Raw genomic sequence first — 18461 nt, forward strand, 5'->3', positions numbered from 1 at the left:
TTGGCGAATTGTTGGCTTTTATTGTCTAATTTTCTTAGGAATAATTATTAGCACTCTAAAAATCTCATTTAGTACTCCAAACTTTATATAATTAGAAAGAAAAATACATTTGTGAGGAGTGTAGAATAAGATTTTTAAAGTGCTAATAATAGTTCCTATTTTCTTGACAAAGCTATAACTTTTTTACAATACTGTAAGATTCGAACACATATGCAAAGAGGCGTATAGATTGTTTTTGTCAACTAGCCTAACTATGTTTGTTCTTTCCCACTTAACCCTCTAGACCTTAATTTTCGTCACCATGTTACCCGAATTTTGTCAACTCAACGTACATATAAACTTATTTGGTACAACATAAGTGTGGAATAAGGGAGAGAACGAAGGAGGATGATATTAACTAGTTCCCCGTATTAATCCAAGTGCTGAATTTTCAAGTATTAGATTACAAATTGTAATGTTCGAGTTACACATTTTATGGATGAGGCACAAATTCGACCAACCTAATGTTAGGCCTAGGGCTCAGCCAACCCTAGTGGGATTGCACTTGGTGTTCTTATAACCTCCTCTCTTGGTTACTTGACAGCGGTACCAGTCAAACACTCTCCGATAACAAAATCAAATGGTAAGAATAATTACATGAAAAGACTAGAATTCTCAAGGATTGTCATGCAATTTGTTTTAGTAGCATAAGTTTTGGATCTTAAAAAAACCCACATTTCACTTTCGCCTACGACTTTCTCTACCTATTCTATCCATTCCAAGTGTACAAGTTTAGTTACGCCAGGCGTTGTGTCTCTTTGTGTCAAAGGCCGCTCCATCATTTAGCATGTCCTGAGCATCAGTCTCCATTCCGAGCTTTGAGAGCGCAAGCGCCTGCAAGTAGAATGCAGTTGGCCACTCTGGTATGCATACCTGTGCCTGCATCGCATCTCTTAAAGCAAGCTCTGCTTGGCCATTCATTAAGTAGGAGAAGGCTCTTCTCGCAAAGACAGTTGCTGAAGGGCCAGAGATCATAGCAACCAACTGTTCATGCAAAGAAAACGCTTGCTTTTTACAAACTTCGGAATATTCATTTTTTTTTTTAGAAACTACATTCCAAATAAATACACATCAAACTAATTCATCACATAATATAACCCTATTCTTAAGATGAGATTCGACCAAAGGAGAAGGAAAAGTGCATCTACCTTGGAATAATACTCGATTGCATTCTTGAAATCCTTATCCCTAAATGCAATATCACCAAATTTCTTTGTGTTCAACATATCTTGGACTTGTTGTGTCCATTCTTGGAATGAGAGCTGGAAATATATAGATCACATTATCAGAACGTAAGTGACGTGAATGCATGAACCCATGAACAAATAAGACAATCATGAAAAAGAAGCAAAACCAACCACAATTTGCCAAATATTGTGACACTACAATATGCCAATTACTACATTTCAAATTAAGCTAGCATTTAAGGTTTGTTTACCTCAAAATTCAACATGCATAGAGTATTTAAGAACTCGGTTTCAAACTGTTAGGCTGCAAGTGCAAGTAGAATATGAAATTCAGCGTACCTCATTTTCGGCACCTTCCTCATCTTTATAGCCCGTTTTTAGCAAAATATCATGCACAGCAGTAAGATCCATCCTGGCACACGCCTTTCCAAGGGGAGAAAGCATGGTTGGCACCACAACAGTGTTTTTTGGGAGGCCCAATAAAACATGAGATGCCACCTTAACCAACCAACATGAGCAATCAGAGCATATAAGGATGGGAAAAAGAATATGTTATAAAACAAAGTAGATGGACTATGTATCACACAAAACAAAGAAATAGTAAACTGATGACTTCAGGATAACACGAAACCTCTTTCTGTTTTTGAAGTGGTGCAATGGCTGTGAGAAGAAACTTAATATCTCCTCTATCCCTGGCCTCCGACTGAAGACATTTGGAAGCAAGTTCAACCAATTTCGTGGCATCATCATTTGCATACTGCCCTTCCAATGATGAATCCATCAACAACAATACATTCTTTCCCCTTATCAAATCCAGTGCCTGGTGATACAGTAATTCCTTAAACAATCCTCATATCTTTCAAAGTAGAAAACTAAAGAGAATGATTTTCCAACTTTGTATTCCCAAAAGAGTTTGGATCTAATGCAATCTGAGCTTGGGAAGATTCATAAGGGTCGTCAAAATATTCAACATAAAAATAGTGTTTTGAGTAAACATAATGAACCTATACTGTTCGTGGAGTCCAATTCTTACTTGTTAAATTTGAGATATCAATAATACCGACCACGTAAAAATAATAAATCAAGTGCAGGACATAAATACATAATATACATTGAAGACAAAAACATTCAAAACGATCGGAGCTTCGCGGAATGCTAATGAAAATAAAAGCACTAGGATCCTAAAACATAGTTTGAGACATATATTTGGAACCCTGAGATCATGCACCAACACAGTAGAGAATCTACAGCCTAGGCATTGGAAATGTCAATGAATTCACAAGGAAGAGAAAAAAAAAAAAAAAAAAAATCCCTGAAAGAAGAATAATATAAAGGTTCAAGGAATGTAAGTCAACATACATGGCTTGGAGGAATATGCTTTCCACTCAAAAGGTCCAACAGGACAGTTCCATAACTGTAGATTACACTCTCTGGGATGACCCTGCCTGCAAAGTTTGACTCTAATCAAATATACTGAAAATCGGTTTTCATATCTGCAGCCATATAAAGTTATCAACCAAGACAGGGAAAACTATCACACCACACCACATTAGGTAATTGCTAAGGTAGTAACTAGTTACACAATCTTCAGGATTCATAAGCATGAAAAAATTATGTAGTAATCCACAAATCCAGACTTAGAAAAGAACATGACGAACTCGATGTTGGTGTGTTGATGTATAAAAATGATTATGCTTTTCAGTCCAACATCAGTCACTATAATGAGAGGAAAATATTTTAGTTTGTATGTAATACTTCATCACATAATATCCAATCAGCCTGACCTCAATAATGATGTACAAAAACCACTATGCTTCGTTGTCCAACACCATTCACCCTGACATAGAGGCTTACAAGTTCTATGAATTAAACTTTATAACATATGACATCTAAGCAACCTGAGTACGAGACAATATAATCATTATACTTTTTTTATTTTTTTTATATTTTATAATATGAAAGGCTTGTACTTTTGGTACCTAAGTTTGGCCAAGGTCCCAACTCAATACCCGCCCTTAATATCAGTTACCAATCTAACAGAAATTTGATTTCGTAATACTATTCTGCACAAAAAGATTAATTTAGTTACTAAACTGGGTAATAATATAGTTCTGGAATAGAAATGGGGTTTAGTAACTAAAATGAGACATATTACTGTTCGTACTTCATATTACATTATTTTGCTAAACCAAACGATGCAGGAGATATTTGAGACACAACTTTCTGTCTCCCATAAGGACAAATGCTGTGAAGTAATTTACCTGTCCGTAGAAACTCAGGTGGAGTATAAGCTAAATTGGTACTGTAGCTTTTTCCATCCCGACTATTTTTCATAAGGCCAAAGGTAGACAATCGAGGGTCACCATCCTGACACAAGTTCATTACTCAGTTGCACTGTAATCACAAAAATCTTACAGAACCTTGTAATTTATAGAATACGTTCCACTTTAAAACATGTTCACTAAAAGTGATAATCAATTGTATTTATATACAAGAAAACCAGTGGTCATCTGTGCAATAGTAAGATATTTAAGATACCAACAAACAAGAATAGAATAGAGAACGTATTTCATAGTCACTGTGAAACGACAAGAAAGTTAAAATAAGGTCAATGTTAGCAAAACATTGAAACACCTCAGATAGAAATGGGCAAATTGAGCTAACACAAAATGGACAAAGCAACTACTGCAGCACAGTTTGAGTAGTTGTAAAATGCCCGGTTATGTTTTCTCTTTCGGGCTTGGCAAGGCCATGTTAAATTTGCTGCCATTTTTCAAACTTCTTTATGCAATGTAGAAAGATTCTACACAGGAACATGCCAACTTATATGGGACATGTCAGCACAGTGCTCTCATATGATTTCCAACATGGCGTAAATGAAAAGAACAAGAACATATAAGTGTATAGGTACTGTAGTCTTTTAATTTGTCTTCTGGGAATGTGGACATCTCAACAGTTAATGGAGAAAACAATATTTGTCAAAGTTAGCAAACAGTGCAATCATGTTTCTGAAGACGCGTGATAAATTTACGAGCAACCAACGTAAAAGCCCATGGAATAAATTACACTATTTGATGATCTACAGAGAAGCAGCACATATTTTGCAACAAATGCATACGCTATCAGGAATGCAAACATAAAAGCCTGGTGCATCCAAATGGAATAACCTGAAACCATGGGAGGCATTCATAATCCTCCTAACAAGATAACTGTATTCTTTGTCACAAATCATATGCATACCTCGTCAAAAAGAACTCTATATGCATTCAAATCATGATAGATCTTCTGGTTTTCTGTATTACAATGATCAAGTGCCTCTGCAATATAGTATGCAACTCTAACACGCATTTCCCATGGCAATGGCTTCTTGTCCCCTATAAGAAATCATAGGAAGTTAAAAGTAAAAGAAAACATAATGGCCTGAGTAGGGATATCGTTTTGGAGCAGTATACTGATCACCATAAAGTAACACATAAGTCATAGATACACAGGAATCATCAGCGGCTTTAGTTGGACTAGGGAAACATTAGTCAAGTAAAATAATCGATGGTAGTCTTTAAAACCTTGTGCGCAATACTTCAGAAAAGTACGGAAGGAGAGGTTTTTTATTGTAGGTGCACAAAAAGTACTGGACATAAGTAAAAATGCAAAGACGAAAAAGAGTTGATCATAGTGCACAAAAAAGTGTTCAAAAAAGCTAAAAGCAAAAGGATGGTTAGTTACAAACTCAATGATATGCACTAGAGAAAAGAAAGAAAAAGGGAAGTGATTGAGCGGAATTACAATGGAAGAGATGCTTGGAAAGAGTATCATTGGGCATATACTCGGCCACCAAGAGCCGTTCGTCACCCTCGGCAGAGCAACCAATCAGATTCACCAATCTCTTGTGCCTCAACTTCCCTACTCCAGAAGCCTCAGCCTGCCCAATCATATTCATTAACATCAAACTCAGTATCAAACCATCCAATAATGCCAAAAGCCCTCCAATGTGTATTATTTTTAGAAAATGAATGAAAATTAGGGGTTATTTGAAATTTCGTTTTCGGTTTCAGTTTTATAACTGAAAGTAGAAAGTAGTTACTAAACAAGTTTTCGGTTTTTAATTTTCAAGAAAAATGAGAAGTGAAGTAAAGACAACAAATTTAAATCAAATGTCTAGTACAAATAATAGAAAAATCCAAGTCCCAAAATTTTACTTTACTTTGTCTTTTCCAATTCCTCAGCATTACCAGCTAGATCAGCTCCAAAATGAAAACCCAAGTCCCAAAATACTCTGTTATGAAAGCTATTTTCTTTGTCCTTCATTTTCTCGGGATCCAAACAGAAAATAATGATCTTGTACTTACCACGAACTGCTGGGCGTCGGGCCAAGATTGCTTGGAGAAGCGTTTAACAGCGACAAGGCGATTGCCATCAAGCTTCCCTCTGTAAACAACATTGGGAGCTTTTTCGCCGCTTTCGGAAACAATGCATTCGGAGCTGAACCCGTTCGTGGCCTTCCGGAGCTCGTCGACGCTGTACTCTTTGAATGCCGGTACCTGGGGATCCGCCGCCGCAGCTGGATCCCCATTAGCTTCAAAACCGAAACGAAATAAATAAAAAGAAAACCCATAAAAATCAATGCCATAAAAAGCAACAAAAGAGGAGCCGAGAGAGGTAATGACCTACCCGGGTCGGGTTTCTGGGTGTCGGGTAGAGAAGAGGGGTGGTCGGGGGAGCGGAGGAGGTGGGCGGTTTTGGAGTGTAAGCAACCCATTTGAGTGGTAGTAGTCGTAGTGGCAGTGGTAGTGGTAGTGGTAGTGGTAGTAGTTTGTGTCGGAAGTGGGGCTACATAGAAGAAGGGGAATGTGAAAGCGCTGAAGTGAAGAGCTTCGGAAATGGAGAGACAAGAAACGACACGAGTGTTGTGTTGCTGCAGCCGAGGACAAAGGTGACTGCTGACTCACCTAGTGAGAAGTGAATCTATGAAAACAGACAGCCGGAGACAGAGAAATGGAAGCAGAAGAAGGAGGTCACGTGAGGGAGAACTTGTGCTGTATCTTTGTGTGTGAGGGAAGCAGAAGAAGGGGGTCGCGTGAGGGATTGCTTAGGGTACTAAAACCATATCCAATGTGGCCTAAAACCTAAAAATATTTAGCCTAGAAAATTTAGGTTTTAGTCCAGAAACAGTTTTTCTACTCCAATCGGCCTAAAATTTTAACCCTAGATTATCAAAGAATGAATTAAGGCTATTTTTTTTAAATTAACTTCTTTTAAAAAAAAAAAATATTATGTAGACTATCTTAAATTAATTTTATGAAAATTTTAACCTAAAAATATTTAAATTCCGATAAATTTTAAAAAATCACTAAATCAATACATGAAAATCATGATAAACCACATAAACTTTAAAAAAAGAAAAAAAAAAAAAAGAAAGACAATTAATAAACCACATAAACTTAATACAATCGAAAACTCGTAGACTACATAAATTTAATAATGATATCCATCATCTTGACTTGGTGATGGACTTGGGTGATAGTCTTGAGATGAATCATCATCTTGAAATATACTCCTTGTGGCATTCCTTCGTAAAATTTCCTTTTGTTTACCACGTAAGTATTTCTTCTTCTCTGGAGTGTATTTGTCGAGGTCCTCCATTATCAAATTAGTTTCGTACCTTTCTTGCTCCCTATCCCCTTCTTCCTTCATGGCCAAAAACATTTGGGCCGATTCTTCTTGCTGACGGCATTGGTTTTCGTTCATTCTTGCCATTTCGCTAGCAAATTGTGCACGTATCGGATCTTGGGACTTCTCTTTTCTCTTTGTTTCCTTTTGCTTATCTCTACCTGGGGACCTTAGAAAAGAAGAAGTTGGGCTCATTTGGTCGACACCTTCATTTACATCATTTGGGGGTGGGGGCTTTATTATGAAATAATCTTCCACATTGTTGATTCGCATCGGTTCCCCACCTCGGACAATCCTTGAGGATGTTCCAAGCATGATGCAACTTAAAAGCTTGATTTTTTGGTGTAGTTCTTGTCTTGTAAATTGTCATTGCTTTGTCACCCTATGCAACAAATACATAAAAACAATTAGTTGCAAAATACTATTATGTACATGACAACTAAAATATCAACAAAGAAACTCACAATTTCTGAGGCGCCCCTTCCACTAGGCATGTCAACCATGACTCTCTCCAAGCTTCCCTTCCACAAAGTGCACGCTTTGTTGATAATCTTCCATCGATCATAAACACCACCAATTTCCCTTCGACCGGCGTTGGAGTTTTCATGGAACTTATCAACGATTTTACCCCACAAAACCTTTCTATTTTGATTGGTGCCGACGACACCATCTTCGCTAACAGAAATCCATGCCAAACATAAAGCAATATCTTCGTCAAAGGTCCAATTACGACCTCTAACATGCTCTTTTGCCATCTCAAAAATTTTAGAAATGAGAAGAAATGGTAGAAAGAAAAATTGGAAGAATTGTAGGAGAAAAGTGAGTTTTGTGTGGATGTTTGAACAAATACATAAGTATTTATAGAGTTTTTGGTTGAATTTTAAGTTAAATAATTTTTTAAAATTATTTTAGCCGTTGGATTTAAATTTGGACCGCTAGATCTTTTTTTTTTACCATTAGATTTGATTATATTCGATCTAAGCCGTTGGATTCAATAAATATATAAATATAAAACTTAAAAAAAATAATTTGAACCTAGACCGTTGGATTAACCAACGGCCCATTTAAATGGAGCCATTGGATGAAGAAAAGTAGTCGTTGGGCTACAGTGAAATTGACAGCAGATGGGACAGCCCACGTGGGTTGGCTTCCGCTACACTGTTCATCCGTGTATGGCAGATTGGGTTTTGGGGTTTTGGGGTGTGGGTCCCACTTCAATTTGTGGGCTAAATTTGTGACTGGTATTTGGGTTCATTTTAAGTTTTAGGTTTTAGGTTTGATTTAGGTTTTGGGTTGGAGTGGATTTTTTGGGGGGGGGGGAAGGAAAAATTTAGGTTATAAGCCACCATTGGAGATGGTCTAATATGTATGACTTGCTTGCTTACACTAACAAAATTAAATATTGAGTAAATTGTAGCAATGGTCTCTCAATTTTAACTTAATTGGAACAATAGTCCCTCAACTAAAAATCTATTATCATTGGTTCCTCAACTCAACAAAACATGCAGTTGTGGTTCCTCAACTAAAAAGTCATTATCAATGGTCCCTCAACTTTAATTCAACTGGAGAAATGATCCTTGAACTTTAATCCAATTGAAGAAATAGTCCATCAACTTTAACCTAATTGTGAAATGGTCCTTCCAACATAACTCATTTTGACAAAATTTTGACGAAGTTGACGAAAATGAGAGATTTTTCATTGTGACCGGTACATGATGCGGTACACAACGTGTCCTTAGACAAATGGTTGGATATGCGAGCTAAAAAGTTAATAACTTAAAAAATAAAATTTCTCGTCACTTTTATTAAAACATGTGATGTACCACTTGTGTTCCCGCCACAATAAAAGAAATTTCGACGAAAATGACCATAGCTACACGTTTTGATGAGTTGAGGGGTCAATGGTAATAAATTTTTAGTAGGGGACCATTGCTCCAATTTGATTAAAATTGAGGGACTATTGCTACAATTTACTCTTAAATATTTGTTGGTTTTCAACTTTAGATCAAAGTAATTTTACATTTCATTAAATTCTATATTTCACCTTTTTTTATATTTTATTTATTTATTTGAATATGTACACTAAAGGGTTGGGAGAGTGAGATAAGTCTTACAATGGGATAACAATAATGTGGTTCAAATTCGTCTTTGGCTAGAATCAAACGTAAGATAACATACCCTGACCAGAGTCAAGGCATGTTGGCCCTTATGTGAGGGTGACGTAGTCAAGTGCGCAACATAAGAAATAATGATACGAAAAATGTGAATAAATAAAAACCAAAACTAAACTTATTTAACTAGAGATACTATGTAAGTGTGTGAAAGTGATCAAATATAAGATACGTGCGTATCAGAGCATAGGTAAAACGAAAGTGCAGTCGAACTAACTAAGTACTAATTATACAAACAGGGAGAAGATCCCTTCTTTTATTTGTGGAAACGTCTGAACCGCCGTGTAGTCCTCGTGAGCCACCAAAGTTGATCAGCTACCTAGAACCTGGAGGGGCACAAAACAGAATGGTGAGTGGGCAAAAACAAAGTGTTTGAAAACATATTTAGCTTTATGAACATAATAACCTCTCTCCGTAAAACTCGTATAGTTTCTAGAAAATACTACTATGTAGGTATGAAAAACCAATGCACAAGGCCAGCGAAAATTGAAGTATGACATGTCATAATATTTCAGCACTAAAAGATGTAAGCAAGGTATGAAACCAATATAAAGTAGTATGCCAGTCAGAGTCACCTAACGTGGCCTGTACGACTGGATCTATAACTCATCAACATATGTCTGCACAGGAGTCGGAGTCACCTAATGTGACCTGTATGACAGGCTGGGTGTAAATAAGTACGCTCAAGTGCTACGATCATGTGAAAACTGTGCGATAGATCGTAGGTCATCTATGAGTCGGAACCACCTATTGTGGTATAGACGACAGGCTATCACCAAAACTTGGATCCAAGGTGAGCGTGCGGTGTGAGAAGTGAACAATCATATGAAAAATGTGTCCTGGCCTCGAGCAGGAACACTTACATCGGGGTGCATCATAATAAGCTATAATGCATAAATGCATAGCAATATGCAATGCAATAAGACCAATCACATGCTAGCTCACCTGAAGCTTACTTGAGCCTCTGCATCATCAAATAGTATAATTCACAATTCATACTAATGCAACAATATAGCAATAAGTGGTATAGACATGGCATACTAGGCATAAATTCAATTAAAAACGTTTTTTGGAAATCGTAAAACATATACATATACATATACATATATATATATATATAAAACAAATGCCCACTCACTAATAAGTAGCAGGATCGTTGCCCCCTTGCTTCACTTGTCCACGCTCGTCCTCGGGGTACATCTCACCTATATGCGATATAACTCGTTTAACATTAATTCAATAGCACCTAAACAAAACCTAGGAATAACTTCTCAAAGCTTGCTCAAATGGGGTGTTTGAATACACCAACATGATCTACTCAACAAGATGAACACCCCCATATTTTTAGAAAATTTTTTGGATGCCGGATGCACCCTCACGCGCCGGCCAAGGCACGGCCACACGCAAGCACGTGCCTAGCACATGGGACGGAAAACCCTAACGGCGTTAGGAATATTCCGTCAAAATAGCAGAATATTCTGTTAAATTATAACGGTGTTACCTGACGCCGTTAGAATATTTCGTCAACTTTGACAGAATATTCTTCTTCTTCTCCGGTAGACCTTGCCGGTCCCCGTCGGCCGCCGTCTGGTTATCCAGTTTCTGGAAAATTTTCAAAGCTTAATATCTACTTCATTTCTCAATCAAAATCCATGAAATTTATATGGATTTGAAGGTCTTGAAGAGTAGAACACATTCGTACCTATTAGAAGTCCTAAAACTAATGGAAAATGGTCTGAAAAACTCTCAAAAGTTTCGGCCAAAACTGGAATCCCTCGAATGCACCTATTCCAATGTCAACTTCACTCCAAAGCCACTTTAGGATCCTAGATAAGTTGCTTGGCATGTGCAATAGAACTAAAACTCAGTTAAACATTCAAGAAAACGAAGGAGAGACAGAGAGAGAATGACTATACTACATGATTTATCTGCTTTCCCGTTGAGACGACCATTTATTACTCGGGACGTTTGCTTTTGAGTTTGAGTTATAATTAGTAACTGCAATGAAAATTGATCATTGAATCTTATTGAAGCCTTTCATCCAATGCGTGTGTGGCTTGCAATTGCAACTATCATTCTATTCATCTTCCAACAATTGGCTCTCATCAAACGTAATATGATTCCTCACATCGACCAATCTATTTTTAGCATCAAGTATACAAGTAATTGAGTTGGTTCTGACCCAAAATTAGCTTATTTATGGACGAAGGCGGTGTTTCTATCCCTGTTTCAACGCCAATTAAACTTTTGATTGAAGAAACACATCTCAAAACAATAACATCAGTAGAATCATGTTAAATACATTACGTCAAAACATAGCAAGTGAAAGTTGAAAAGTACTTGGTATTATGCTATAAGTTTTCACAAGAATCACAACTAAGAAGCTATAAGTGACTAACTATATATTGACAGGAAAAAAAAAAAAGAAAAAAAAAAGACGAATTTACAATAAAAACATAGTTTCCTAAGAAACTAACTTAAGTAGTTCTATATTTCACTGCATCAGATCGCCCCCTCCCCCCCCCCATCTTAAAAGAGATCAAAGGTTCTAGATCTCCAAAGTATTGAAGGGCTACATACTTTGAGGTTAGTCCATTTCATTTCCATCAACCGAATGCTATATCCATATGACAATATGAACTTGAAGATTTATGACTTAGTTGGATCAAATGTGCTAGTCCGTTAGATTAGCTCAAGTTTATATATATATGGGGACGGGTCTGTGGCACCATGTTTTTGACACAAGTTTTGACATGATTCCTAAACCATTAGATTAGCCTAATTTTAATGGTTGAGATAGCATTTATAATTGAGATAACTTGTATGTCATGCTACTATGCTAGATAACATGAGCAAAGAAGCAAGGGAAATTGGTCTCGTGGAGACCCACGCATTTATAACTTAACCTAATCAAGGTAGCATAATCACAATACACAGAGGGAGAGAGAGTAATTAAATTTAAGAATATAATGATCAGCCTCCAAGTACTGGTTTTAAACTAACCACACCAGTAACAATTAGTCTTCAAGAGGATTGAACACATTCCCAGTGAACAACACCGCTCCAGTCAATTCCTCTCTGATAAAAAAAAGGAACGGGTGGTCGGCTACAAAGTCTACCATCTTTGTATCATGAACAGACTCCAACGAGTCACCAACAATACCAGTGACAGTAACAGCGGTAGCTTTTGTTCCTTCTTCATTAACTTCGATGAAGGATTTATGGAGTATACCAGAAATATAAAGGGTCTCACTCGGAAGTGAGTCCACCATCTCCGTCAAATCACCTCATTTACATGGATCATGGAAAGGCAACACAAGTCCTAATTTCTCTAGAATTTTGGAAGCATTAAAACCAGTACTGATCTTAAAATTTGGAATTCTGAAGTCGCCCACTTCAACTTTCCAATGTGAAAGATGGCGATGTAAGAAGCCACGTTCAGAACAAACTCTCTCAAACAAAGTTGGCAGGCCATCTTTTTCGTCTGGAAGAAAAATGCACATGGAGAAATGTCGCTTCTCGGTTTTACCTTTTTGGTAGTTGAGTTTTAAAACTTTGAAGCCGTCAAAGGCTTCTACTTATTGGTTTTTATAGCTGGTCATGAAGGGTGCCTTAACTGATGATCTCCCATTAAGACGATGGAAGTCATACTCTTCAGTTTCTGATGCATCAAACTTGTTATCCCAAACTCATTTGAAGTACAATGCATTTGCAACGATGAGTCTTGTTAAGCTGTCAACTGACCCAACAGGAAGAACCACTTTAATAAAGCCCTTAGTCTCATTTTTGACCCATGAATTCACTTCAATTCTCACTTCTTCAGCCTTGGTCCGGAAATCGACTTCTTTTCGAGCCGCCTTGTCAAAATTGTCCACCACCTGTTCGAAAGAAGGTTTGCGAGGGGTTGACTTATCAATCAAGAGGCCATTTGCAAAGGACAAATTGGGCCCGCTGATGGGTGATCCATCAGCGAAAACCAGAAGGACCATTTCAGAGGCAAGCAAGTTGAGGTGGGCAGTGGACTTGGACTTGAGGAAAGAGAGCCACTCCTTCTTGGATCGACCCTTTGTACCGGCTGCTATTAGGCTTAATATTACGTGTATAGATAACCACGAATACACCATATTCTTCTCTTTGCCTTTAGTCAGAAACAACTGCTTTGTCTTTCTAAGTCTGATGTTTGTTTGGTTGCTTATAAACTTTTCGATCTCCGTTGTTTTGGAAACCATAATGGTGGGTAAAGTTTGTATGCCATTGCTGCGAATCGAGGGGAAAAGACAAGGGGCCAGAGGTTGTATATTGAAGAAGGAAGACAGTTTCATGCTTAAAGTGTGGCGGAGGGCTATGAAAGACGCCATTGCTATCTCTAGATCTCCTATGCCATAAACTCACCAATTGTTATATATATACGAGTCAAGTTAAACCCTAAATAATCTCTTCATCTACTAGAAATCTTGCGTAACCTGGACTCTCTAATTAACTTGGACTCTCTAATTACTTGGACCACAAAGATACTCTGCCACCAATTATCCGTATTTTAGAATTCAAGTATTTAACAATTTGATTTTATCTTTTTTAATATGTTAAAATGATAATCATATGGCATGTTAGCACCCCACAAAATGTTGAATGCACCCCCACATTAAAATTTAGTATATAATGACTTATTTACCCTACTATGTAATGGCAATTTTGACCTTATTAGGTTTAAAAAATAATAAAAATTTCTATATACACCCCAAATCACTTTTAATGTATTATTTATCTTCTTCAACTATCAAAACCCCTCCAACTCTCCATTGTTGAACAAAACCCTAACCAATGAAACTACAAACATGTTGATTGAGAAAATTTATTTTTGACTAACGAAACACTAAATTGATGTTTCGAAAGCTTCACATGAGGTAAGACTTCATATTTTTTGTTGTTTTAGTGATTTTGATGACATCGATAATTATTTAATCTTACTTTTCATGCGTTATTCAAGTTTCTATGTTCATATTCATCTTTTAGGGATCACAAGGATTAATGAAGAATTAAACACCTAAAATTACCACCAAATATTAAAAACTAACGATATGGATTTTAATGGTGGAATTGAAAACAACTCACATATGCTTTAAATCCCAGGCTGCATCTTCTGTAGTCGGCATTTTTTGTCCAAATTAAAAGCTTTATAAGATTTGAGAAATGTGGGGTGTATAGAAAATATGGGGTGCATGTAGAAAATGTAAGGTGTATATTAAGAATGTAGGGTGTGGAGGTATTACGGGGACGTACGTGGGATGTATTAAGATAATTTTTAATTGAAAAACCAAATGTAGGGTGTATTAAGTATGTGGGGTTTATTCAACACTTTATGTAAGTTATATGGAGTGCATCTTTAAGCTTTATATCGGAATAGGATCCTCTCTGAATCCTCTTTGTGGGGATCCGAGGGATCAATCAATTGTCTTCATTCATCGTACATCGTGCGGTTATAAATCATTTTAAAATTTAAAATTTAAAATGAACATAAACAGTACCTAATGAAAACTGATCGCACGATATACGATAAACAGACACGATTGATTGATTCCCTGGATCCCCACAAAGAGGACTTAGAGAGGATCCTTGTCCCTTTATATTTATCTCTTCTCCTAGAGGCATGCCACATGTTATTACACAATTGGAGAGACACTCAGATTTTTTTTCCTCCAATTGTATAATAACATGTGGTGTACCACTGAGTATTCCCGGCACACCAAAAATTATCTTCTTTTTTTCCTTCTCAAAATGCGAATTAATACATTAGCATCATCAATTTTGCATGCAGTTCAATATCTTAGTTGATAAAGTATTGAGTTTTCACTCATACATCCCGGTTCGAAACTCTCCTCTTCTAAATTATAGTTTGAATCCTTTCACCTCTCCTTAATAATAATATTTAAAAAAGAGAAAGAAAGAAAGCATTAGCATTATCAACAAGGGTGTTATTTATTTATTTATTTTTTTTTTTAAAAAAAAGGTATGATATTCATTGAACAAATTAGAATACGTACAAACTGAGGATAATGTGCATAATGGGCCTCGATAAAAACCTTGGTGGGGATTTCAACCCGATCGAAGGAAAAAAGCATCCTGCATAATAATAGACCTATCCTCAAATGAACAGTATAAAAGAAATTACAATCCCCCATCAATGAGAATATCTTGAATCAAATTCAGAGGCTCCTCGAACCACAATACCTCCTGAGCACTATTAATCCCCATCTGAGCAAGTCGATGCGCTGCCGAGTTACCTTCCCACTGGACATGACTAACCACCGAATTCGACCACTTCATCAAGAAAAATATCAAATCATTTATTATGGGATTGAACTCTAAGCAGTCATCCCCTTGGCCCTTCATAGCAAACTCGCATCTCCTTCCAAATTAATCTTTACCTCATCCGTATATAGGCCCTGAACCAACATGACAGCATGTCGGGCTGCCATAAACTCGGAGTGCAGACCAGTTCTTGGTCTTTTAATTGAACATGCAGTAGTGGCAATAAATTCCCCTAAATGGTTACGAATCACCACCCCAAAGCCTCCCCGGAACCCGCTTTGACTCCATACTCCATCAAAGTTACACTTAACCCAATCCTTCACCGGTCTCCTCCATTTCTAGACCTCTCAAATAGACTTCTTAGGTGCTGCCTTGTGCCATTTTTGAAACTTCTGCATCCAACCCTCGGTGTGAAGCACAATCTCGTGCGGTGGTAGTGAAGTGCCATTCCATAGTACCTCATTCCTGTGCTTCCATAGCGCCCATATCAACATTAAACATAGTTCAAACCCTAAAGTAGGAACCTATATATTTATATTTGCTAACCAATGCATAAAAGACACTCTTTGACAGTATCCACCCTTACGCCCAAGCTTCGAAACCACATCACTCTTGCCACATTACATTATCTCAAAACATGTTCCGTTGATACAACTTAGACACCACAAACTACGCACACCTCCTCATTTGTCACTCTCCGCTTGCAAAGATTTAACCGTGTAGACAAAAAATCCAAATACGCACGCCAAACATAAATCTTCACTTTCCCAAGAACACAAGCACTCCACAGTTTCTTCCATAGTTTTTTCCCTGTAGAACTAGAAGAAGAATAAGAGCCAGCGACACCCTCTCCATTAGCTACATTTAATCCCATGCGACATGATATGCACTCTAGACGATGAACTTACCATGTCGATCATAATGCCAAATCCTACGATCGGCAGTATTCCGTATACTGAGTGGAAGCTCTAGAACTAATTCCACTTCCTATGAGGAGAAAAGTTCAGTCAACAACCGAACGTTCCATTGTTTGATTTCCGTCCAAAATAAACCCTCCATTATAGCTTCGACATCCCAATGTACCGGTGGCGGGGTCAAAATCCTGAAGCAAGACTCCATTGGCACCCAATCATCCTGCCAGATACGAACTTTCTTCCTATCACCTAGCTACTGTCGAAGGCCCTTTTGAAGCACCAGTATGGAGGCTGCAATACTCTTCCAAACATATGAACTATTGACAGTCATCGAGCATCCAGAAACTCAGTCGTAGGAAAATAACGGGCTTTGAATACACGAATTACAAGAGACTCGGGATCATGAAGAAAACGCCATGCTTGTTTTGCCAACAAAGTAAGGTTAACCGGATAAAGATCTTTAAACCCAAGGCCTCCCTCTTGCTTAGACTTACACAAACACCTCAAATTAAGCCAATGTATTTTCCTTTTTCCTAGATCCCCACTCCACCAAAACTTAGCTATCATCATGTTCAACTCTTCATAAAACGATTTAGGAAGGAGAAAGCATTGCATGGACTACATAGGTAAAGCCCATGCCACCGTTTGCACCAATAACTAACGTCCCGCACTACTCAAGAGACCATCTCGCCAACTTTGTAGTTTTTTCCACATTCTATCTTTCACATACACAAAAGTTTCCTTCTTCAACTTCTGAACTAGCACTGGCAATCCCCAAATATTTATCATGAAATTTCACTCTCCTCATACCAAGACAGTTGGCCAATAATTGCTTATCATAATTAGTAAGATTGGGACTGAATGAAACATAGCTCTTCTCAAAGTTTACCGCTTGTCCCGATGCCATTTCATATTTTCTCAACACTTGTTTAATGTTCTGACACACGCTAAAGGTACCTCGAGCGAACAGAAAACTATCATTAGTGAAAAACAGATGGTGGATGCTAGGAACATCACAACAAACTTTGATCCCCTGTAAATCTTCATCGAATTCTGTCTTTGTTAATAATGTTGAGAGCCCCTCAGCACATATAACAAACAAATAGGGGGAGATAGGGTCCTCTTGCCGTATTCCTCTTTCCGGATGCACATAACCCACATGATCACCATTCAACTTAAAAGAATAGGTCACTGTTGTAATACACAACACGACTACAGATCCACCTATTAGAAAACCCCAAGTGATGCATCATAGGGTCAAGGAAGTTCCATTCCACAAGATCATACACCTTACTAATGTGTAACTTCAACACCATAAGACCATTTGACCTCGAGGACCGTTTGTGCATATAGTGAGCAACTTCAGTAGCTAGCAAATAGTTATCAGAAATTAAGCGCCCCAAAATAAAGGCACTTTGTGTAAGAGAGACAACCCGTGGAAGAATAAGATTCAACCTGTTCGTAAGCACTTTCGCCACTATTTTGTACAAAACATTGCACAAACTAATAGGGCGAAGTTGTGTCATCCTCGTAGCATCCTTGACTTTGGGGATTAACATGACATGCGTATAATTAATTTTTCGTAAGATTTGATCGGAAAGAAGCATGGACCGAACCCCATTACATGTATCCGTACCTACCACTTCCTAATGCTTTTGGTATAAACCAGGAGACATACCATCAGGGCTAAGCACTTTTGTAGGATGTATTTGAAATACTGCATATTTAATTTCCTCATCCGTGAACGAGCTATCAAGCAAGGCATTCATCTCCTCTGTCATTGAGGGCGTGATGTGACACAATATGTCTTCAAATTCTCCACCCCATTTGAATTAAATAGCTTTGAGAAATACGACACCATAACCTCTTCCATCCCATCTTTGTCCTTACGCCAACCCCCATTGTTATCCATTAGCCCATATAATCAATTGCGTTTTTGTCTCCTATTTGCTTTCTGGTGAAAATATTTGGTATTGCGATCACCAAGTTTAACCCAATTCTCCTTCGATCTTTGTCTCCAAAATTGCTCCTCTTGTTCAAGTAATCTATTCAACTTTCCAATAAGCTCATTCTTATGCTTAATAGAGTCCTCCGTGAATGGTTGTCCCAATAAGCTTATGAGCTTATCTTCCACTTCTCTAATCTCTTTCGGCCTCGACCTAGCATTGCTCCGA

General features: G+C 37.6%; 1 protein-coding gene and 1 pseudogene across 3 annotated transcripts; both read right to left on the reverse strand.

The window, feature by feature from the left end:
* Nucleotides 1-586: 586 nt before the first annotated feature.
* Nucleotides 587-6301, reverse strand: LOC137711322 (serine/threonine-protein kinase BSK2). Of its 3 annotated transcripts, XM_088696016.1 has the most exons (11): nt 6025-6301; nt 5895-5985; nt 5573-5799; nt 5010-5145; nt 4467-4600; nt 3488-3593; nt 2586-2671; nt 1858-2046; nt 1566-1724; nt 1188-1301; nt 587-1023 (listed from the first exon to the last, which is right to left on the reverse strand). In XM_088696016.1, exons 2-11 carry the CDS (start codon nt 5980-5982, stop codon nt 772-774), a joined length of 1491 nt encoding a protein of 496 aa, XP_088552142.1. In that variant the 5' UTR covers nt 5983-5985; nt 6025-6301; the 3' UTR covers nt 587-771. The 3 variants fall into 3 exon arrangements, with proteins under 3 accessions (XP_088552142.1, XP_068306653.2, XP_068306652.2); XM_068450552.2 differs by having other exon boundaries at nt 1858-1983; nt 5895-6301; XM_068450551.2 differs by having other exon boundaries at nt 5895-6301.
* A 5780-nt stretch (nt 6302-12081) lies between these two features.
* On the reverse strand, nt 12082-13422 carry LOC137711302 (serpin-ZX pseudogene; annotated as a pseudogene).
* Nucleotides 13423-18461: the final 5039 nt, after the last annotated feature.

The sequence above is a fragment of the Pyrus communis genome, chromosome 6 (genome assembly GCF_041283825.1).
Source record: "Pyrus communis isolate YQ-2024b chromosome 6, ASM4128382v1, whole genome shotgun sequence".
Taxonomy (NCBI): domain Eukaryota; kingdom Viridiplantae; phylum Streptophyta; class Magnoliopsida; order Rosales; family Rosaceae; genus Pyrus; species Pyrus communis.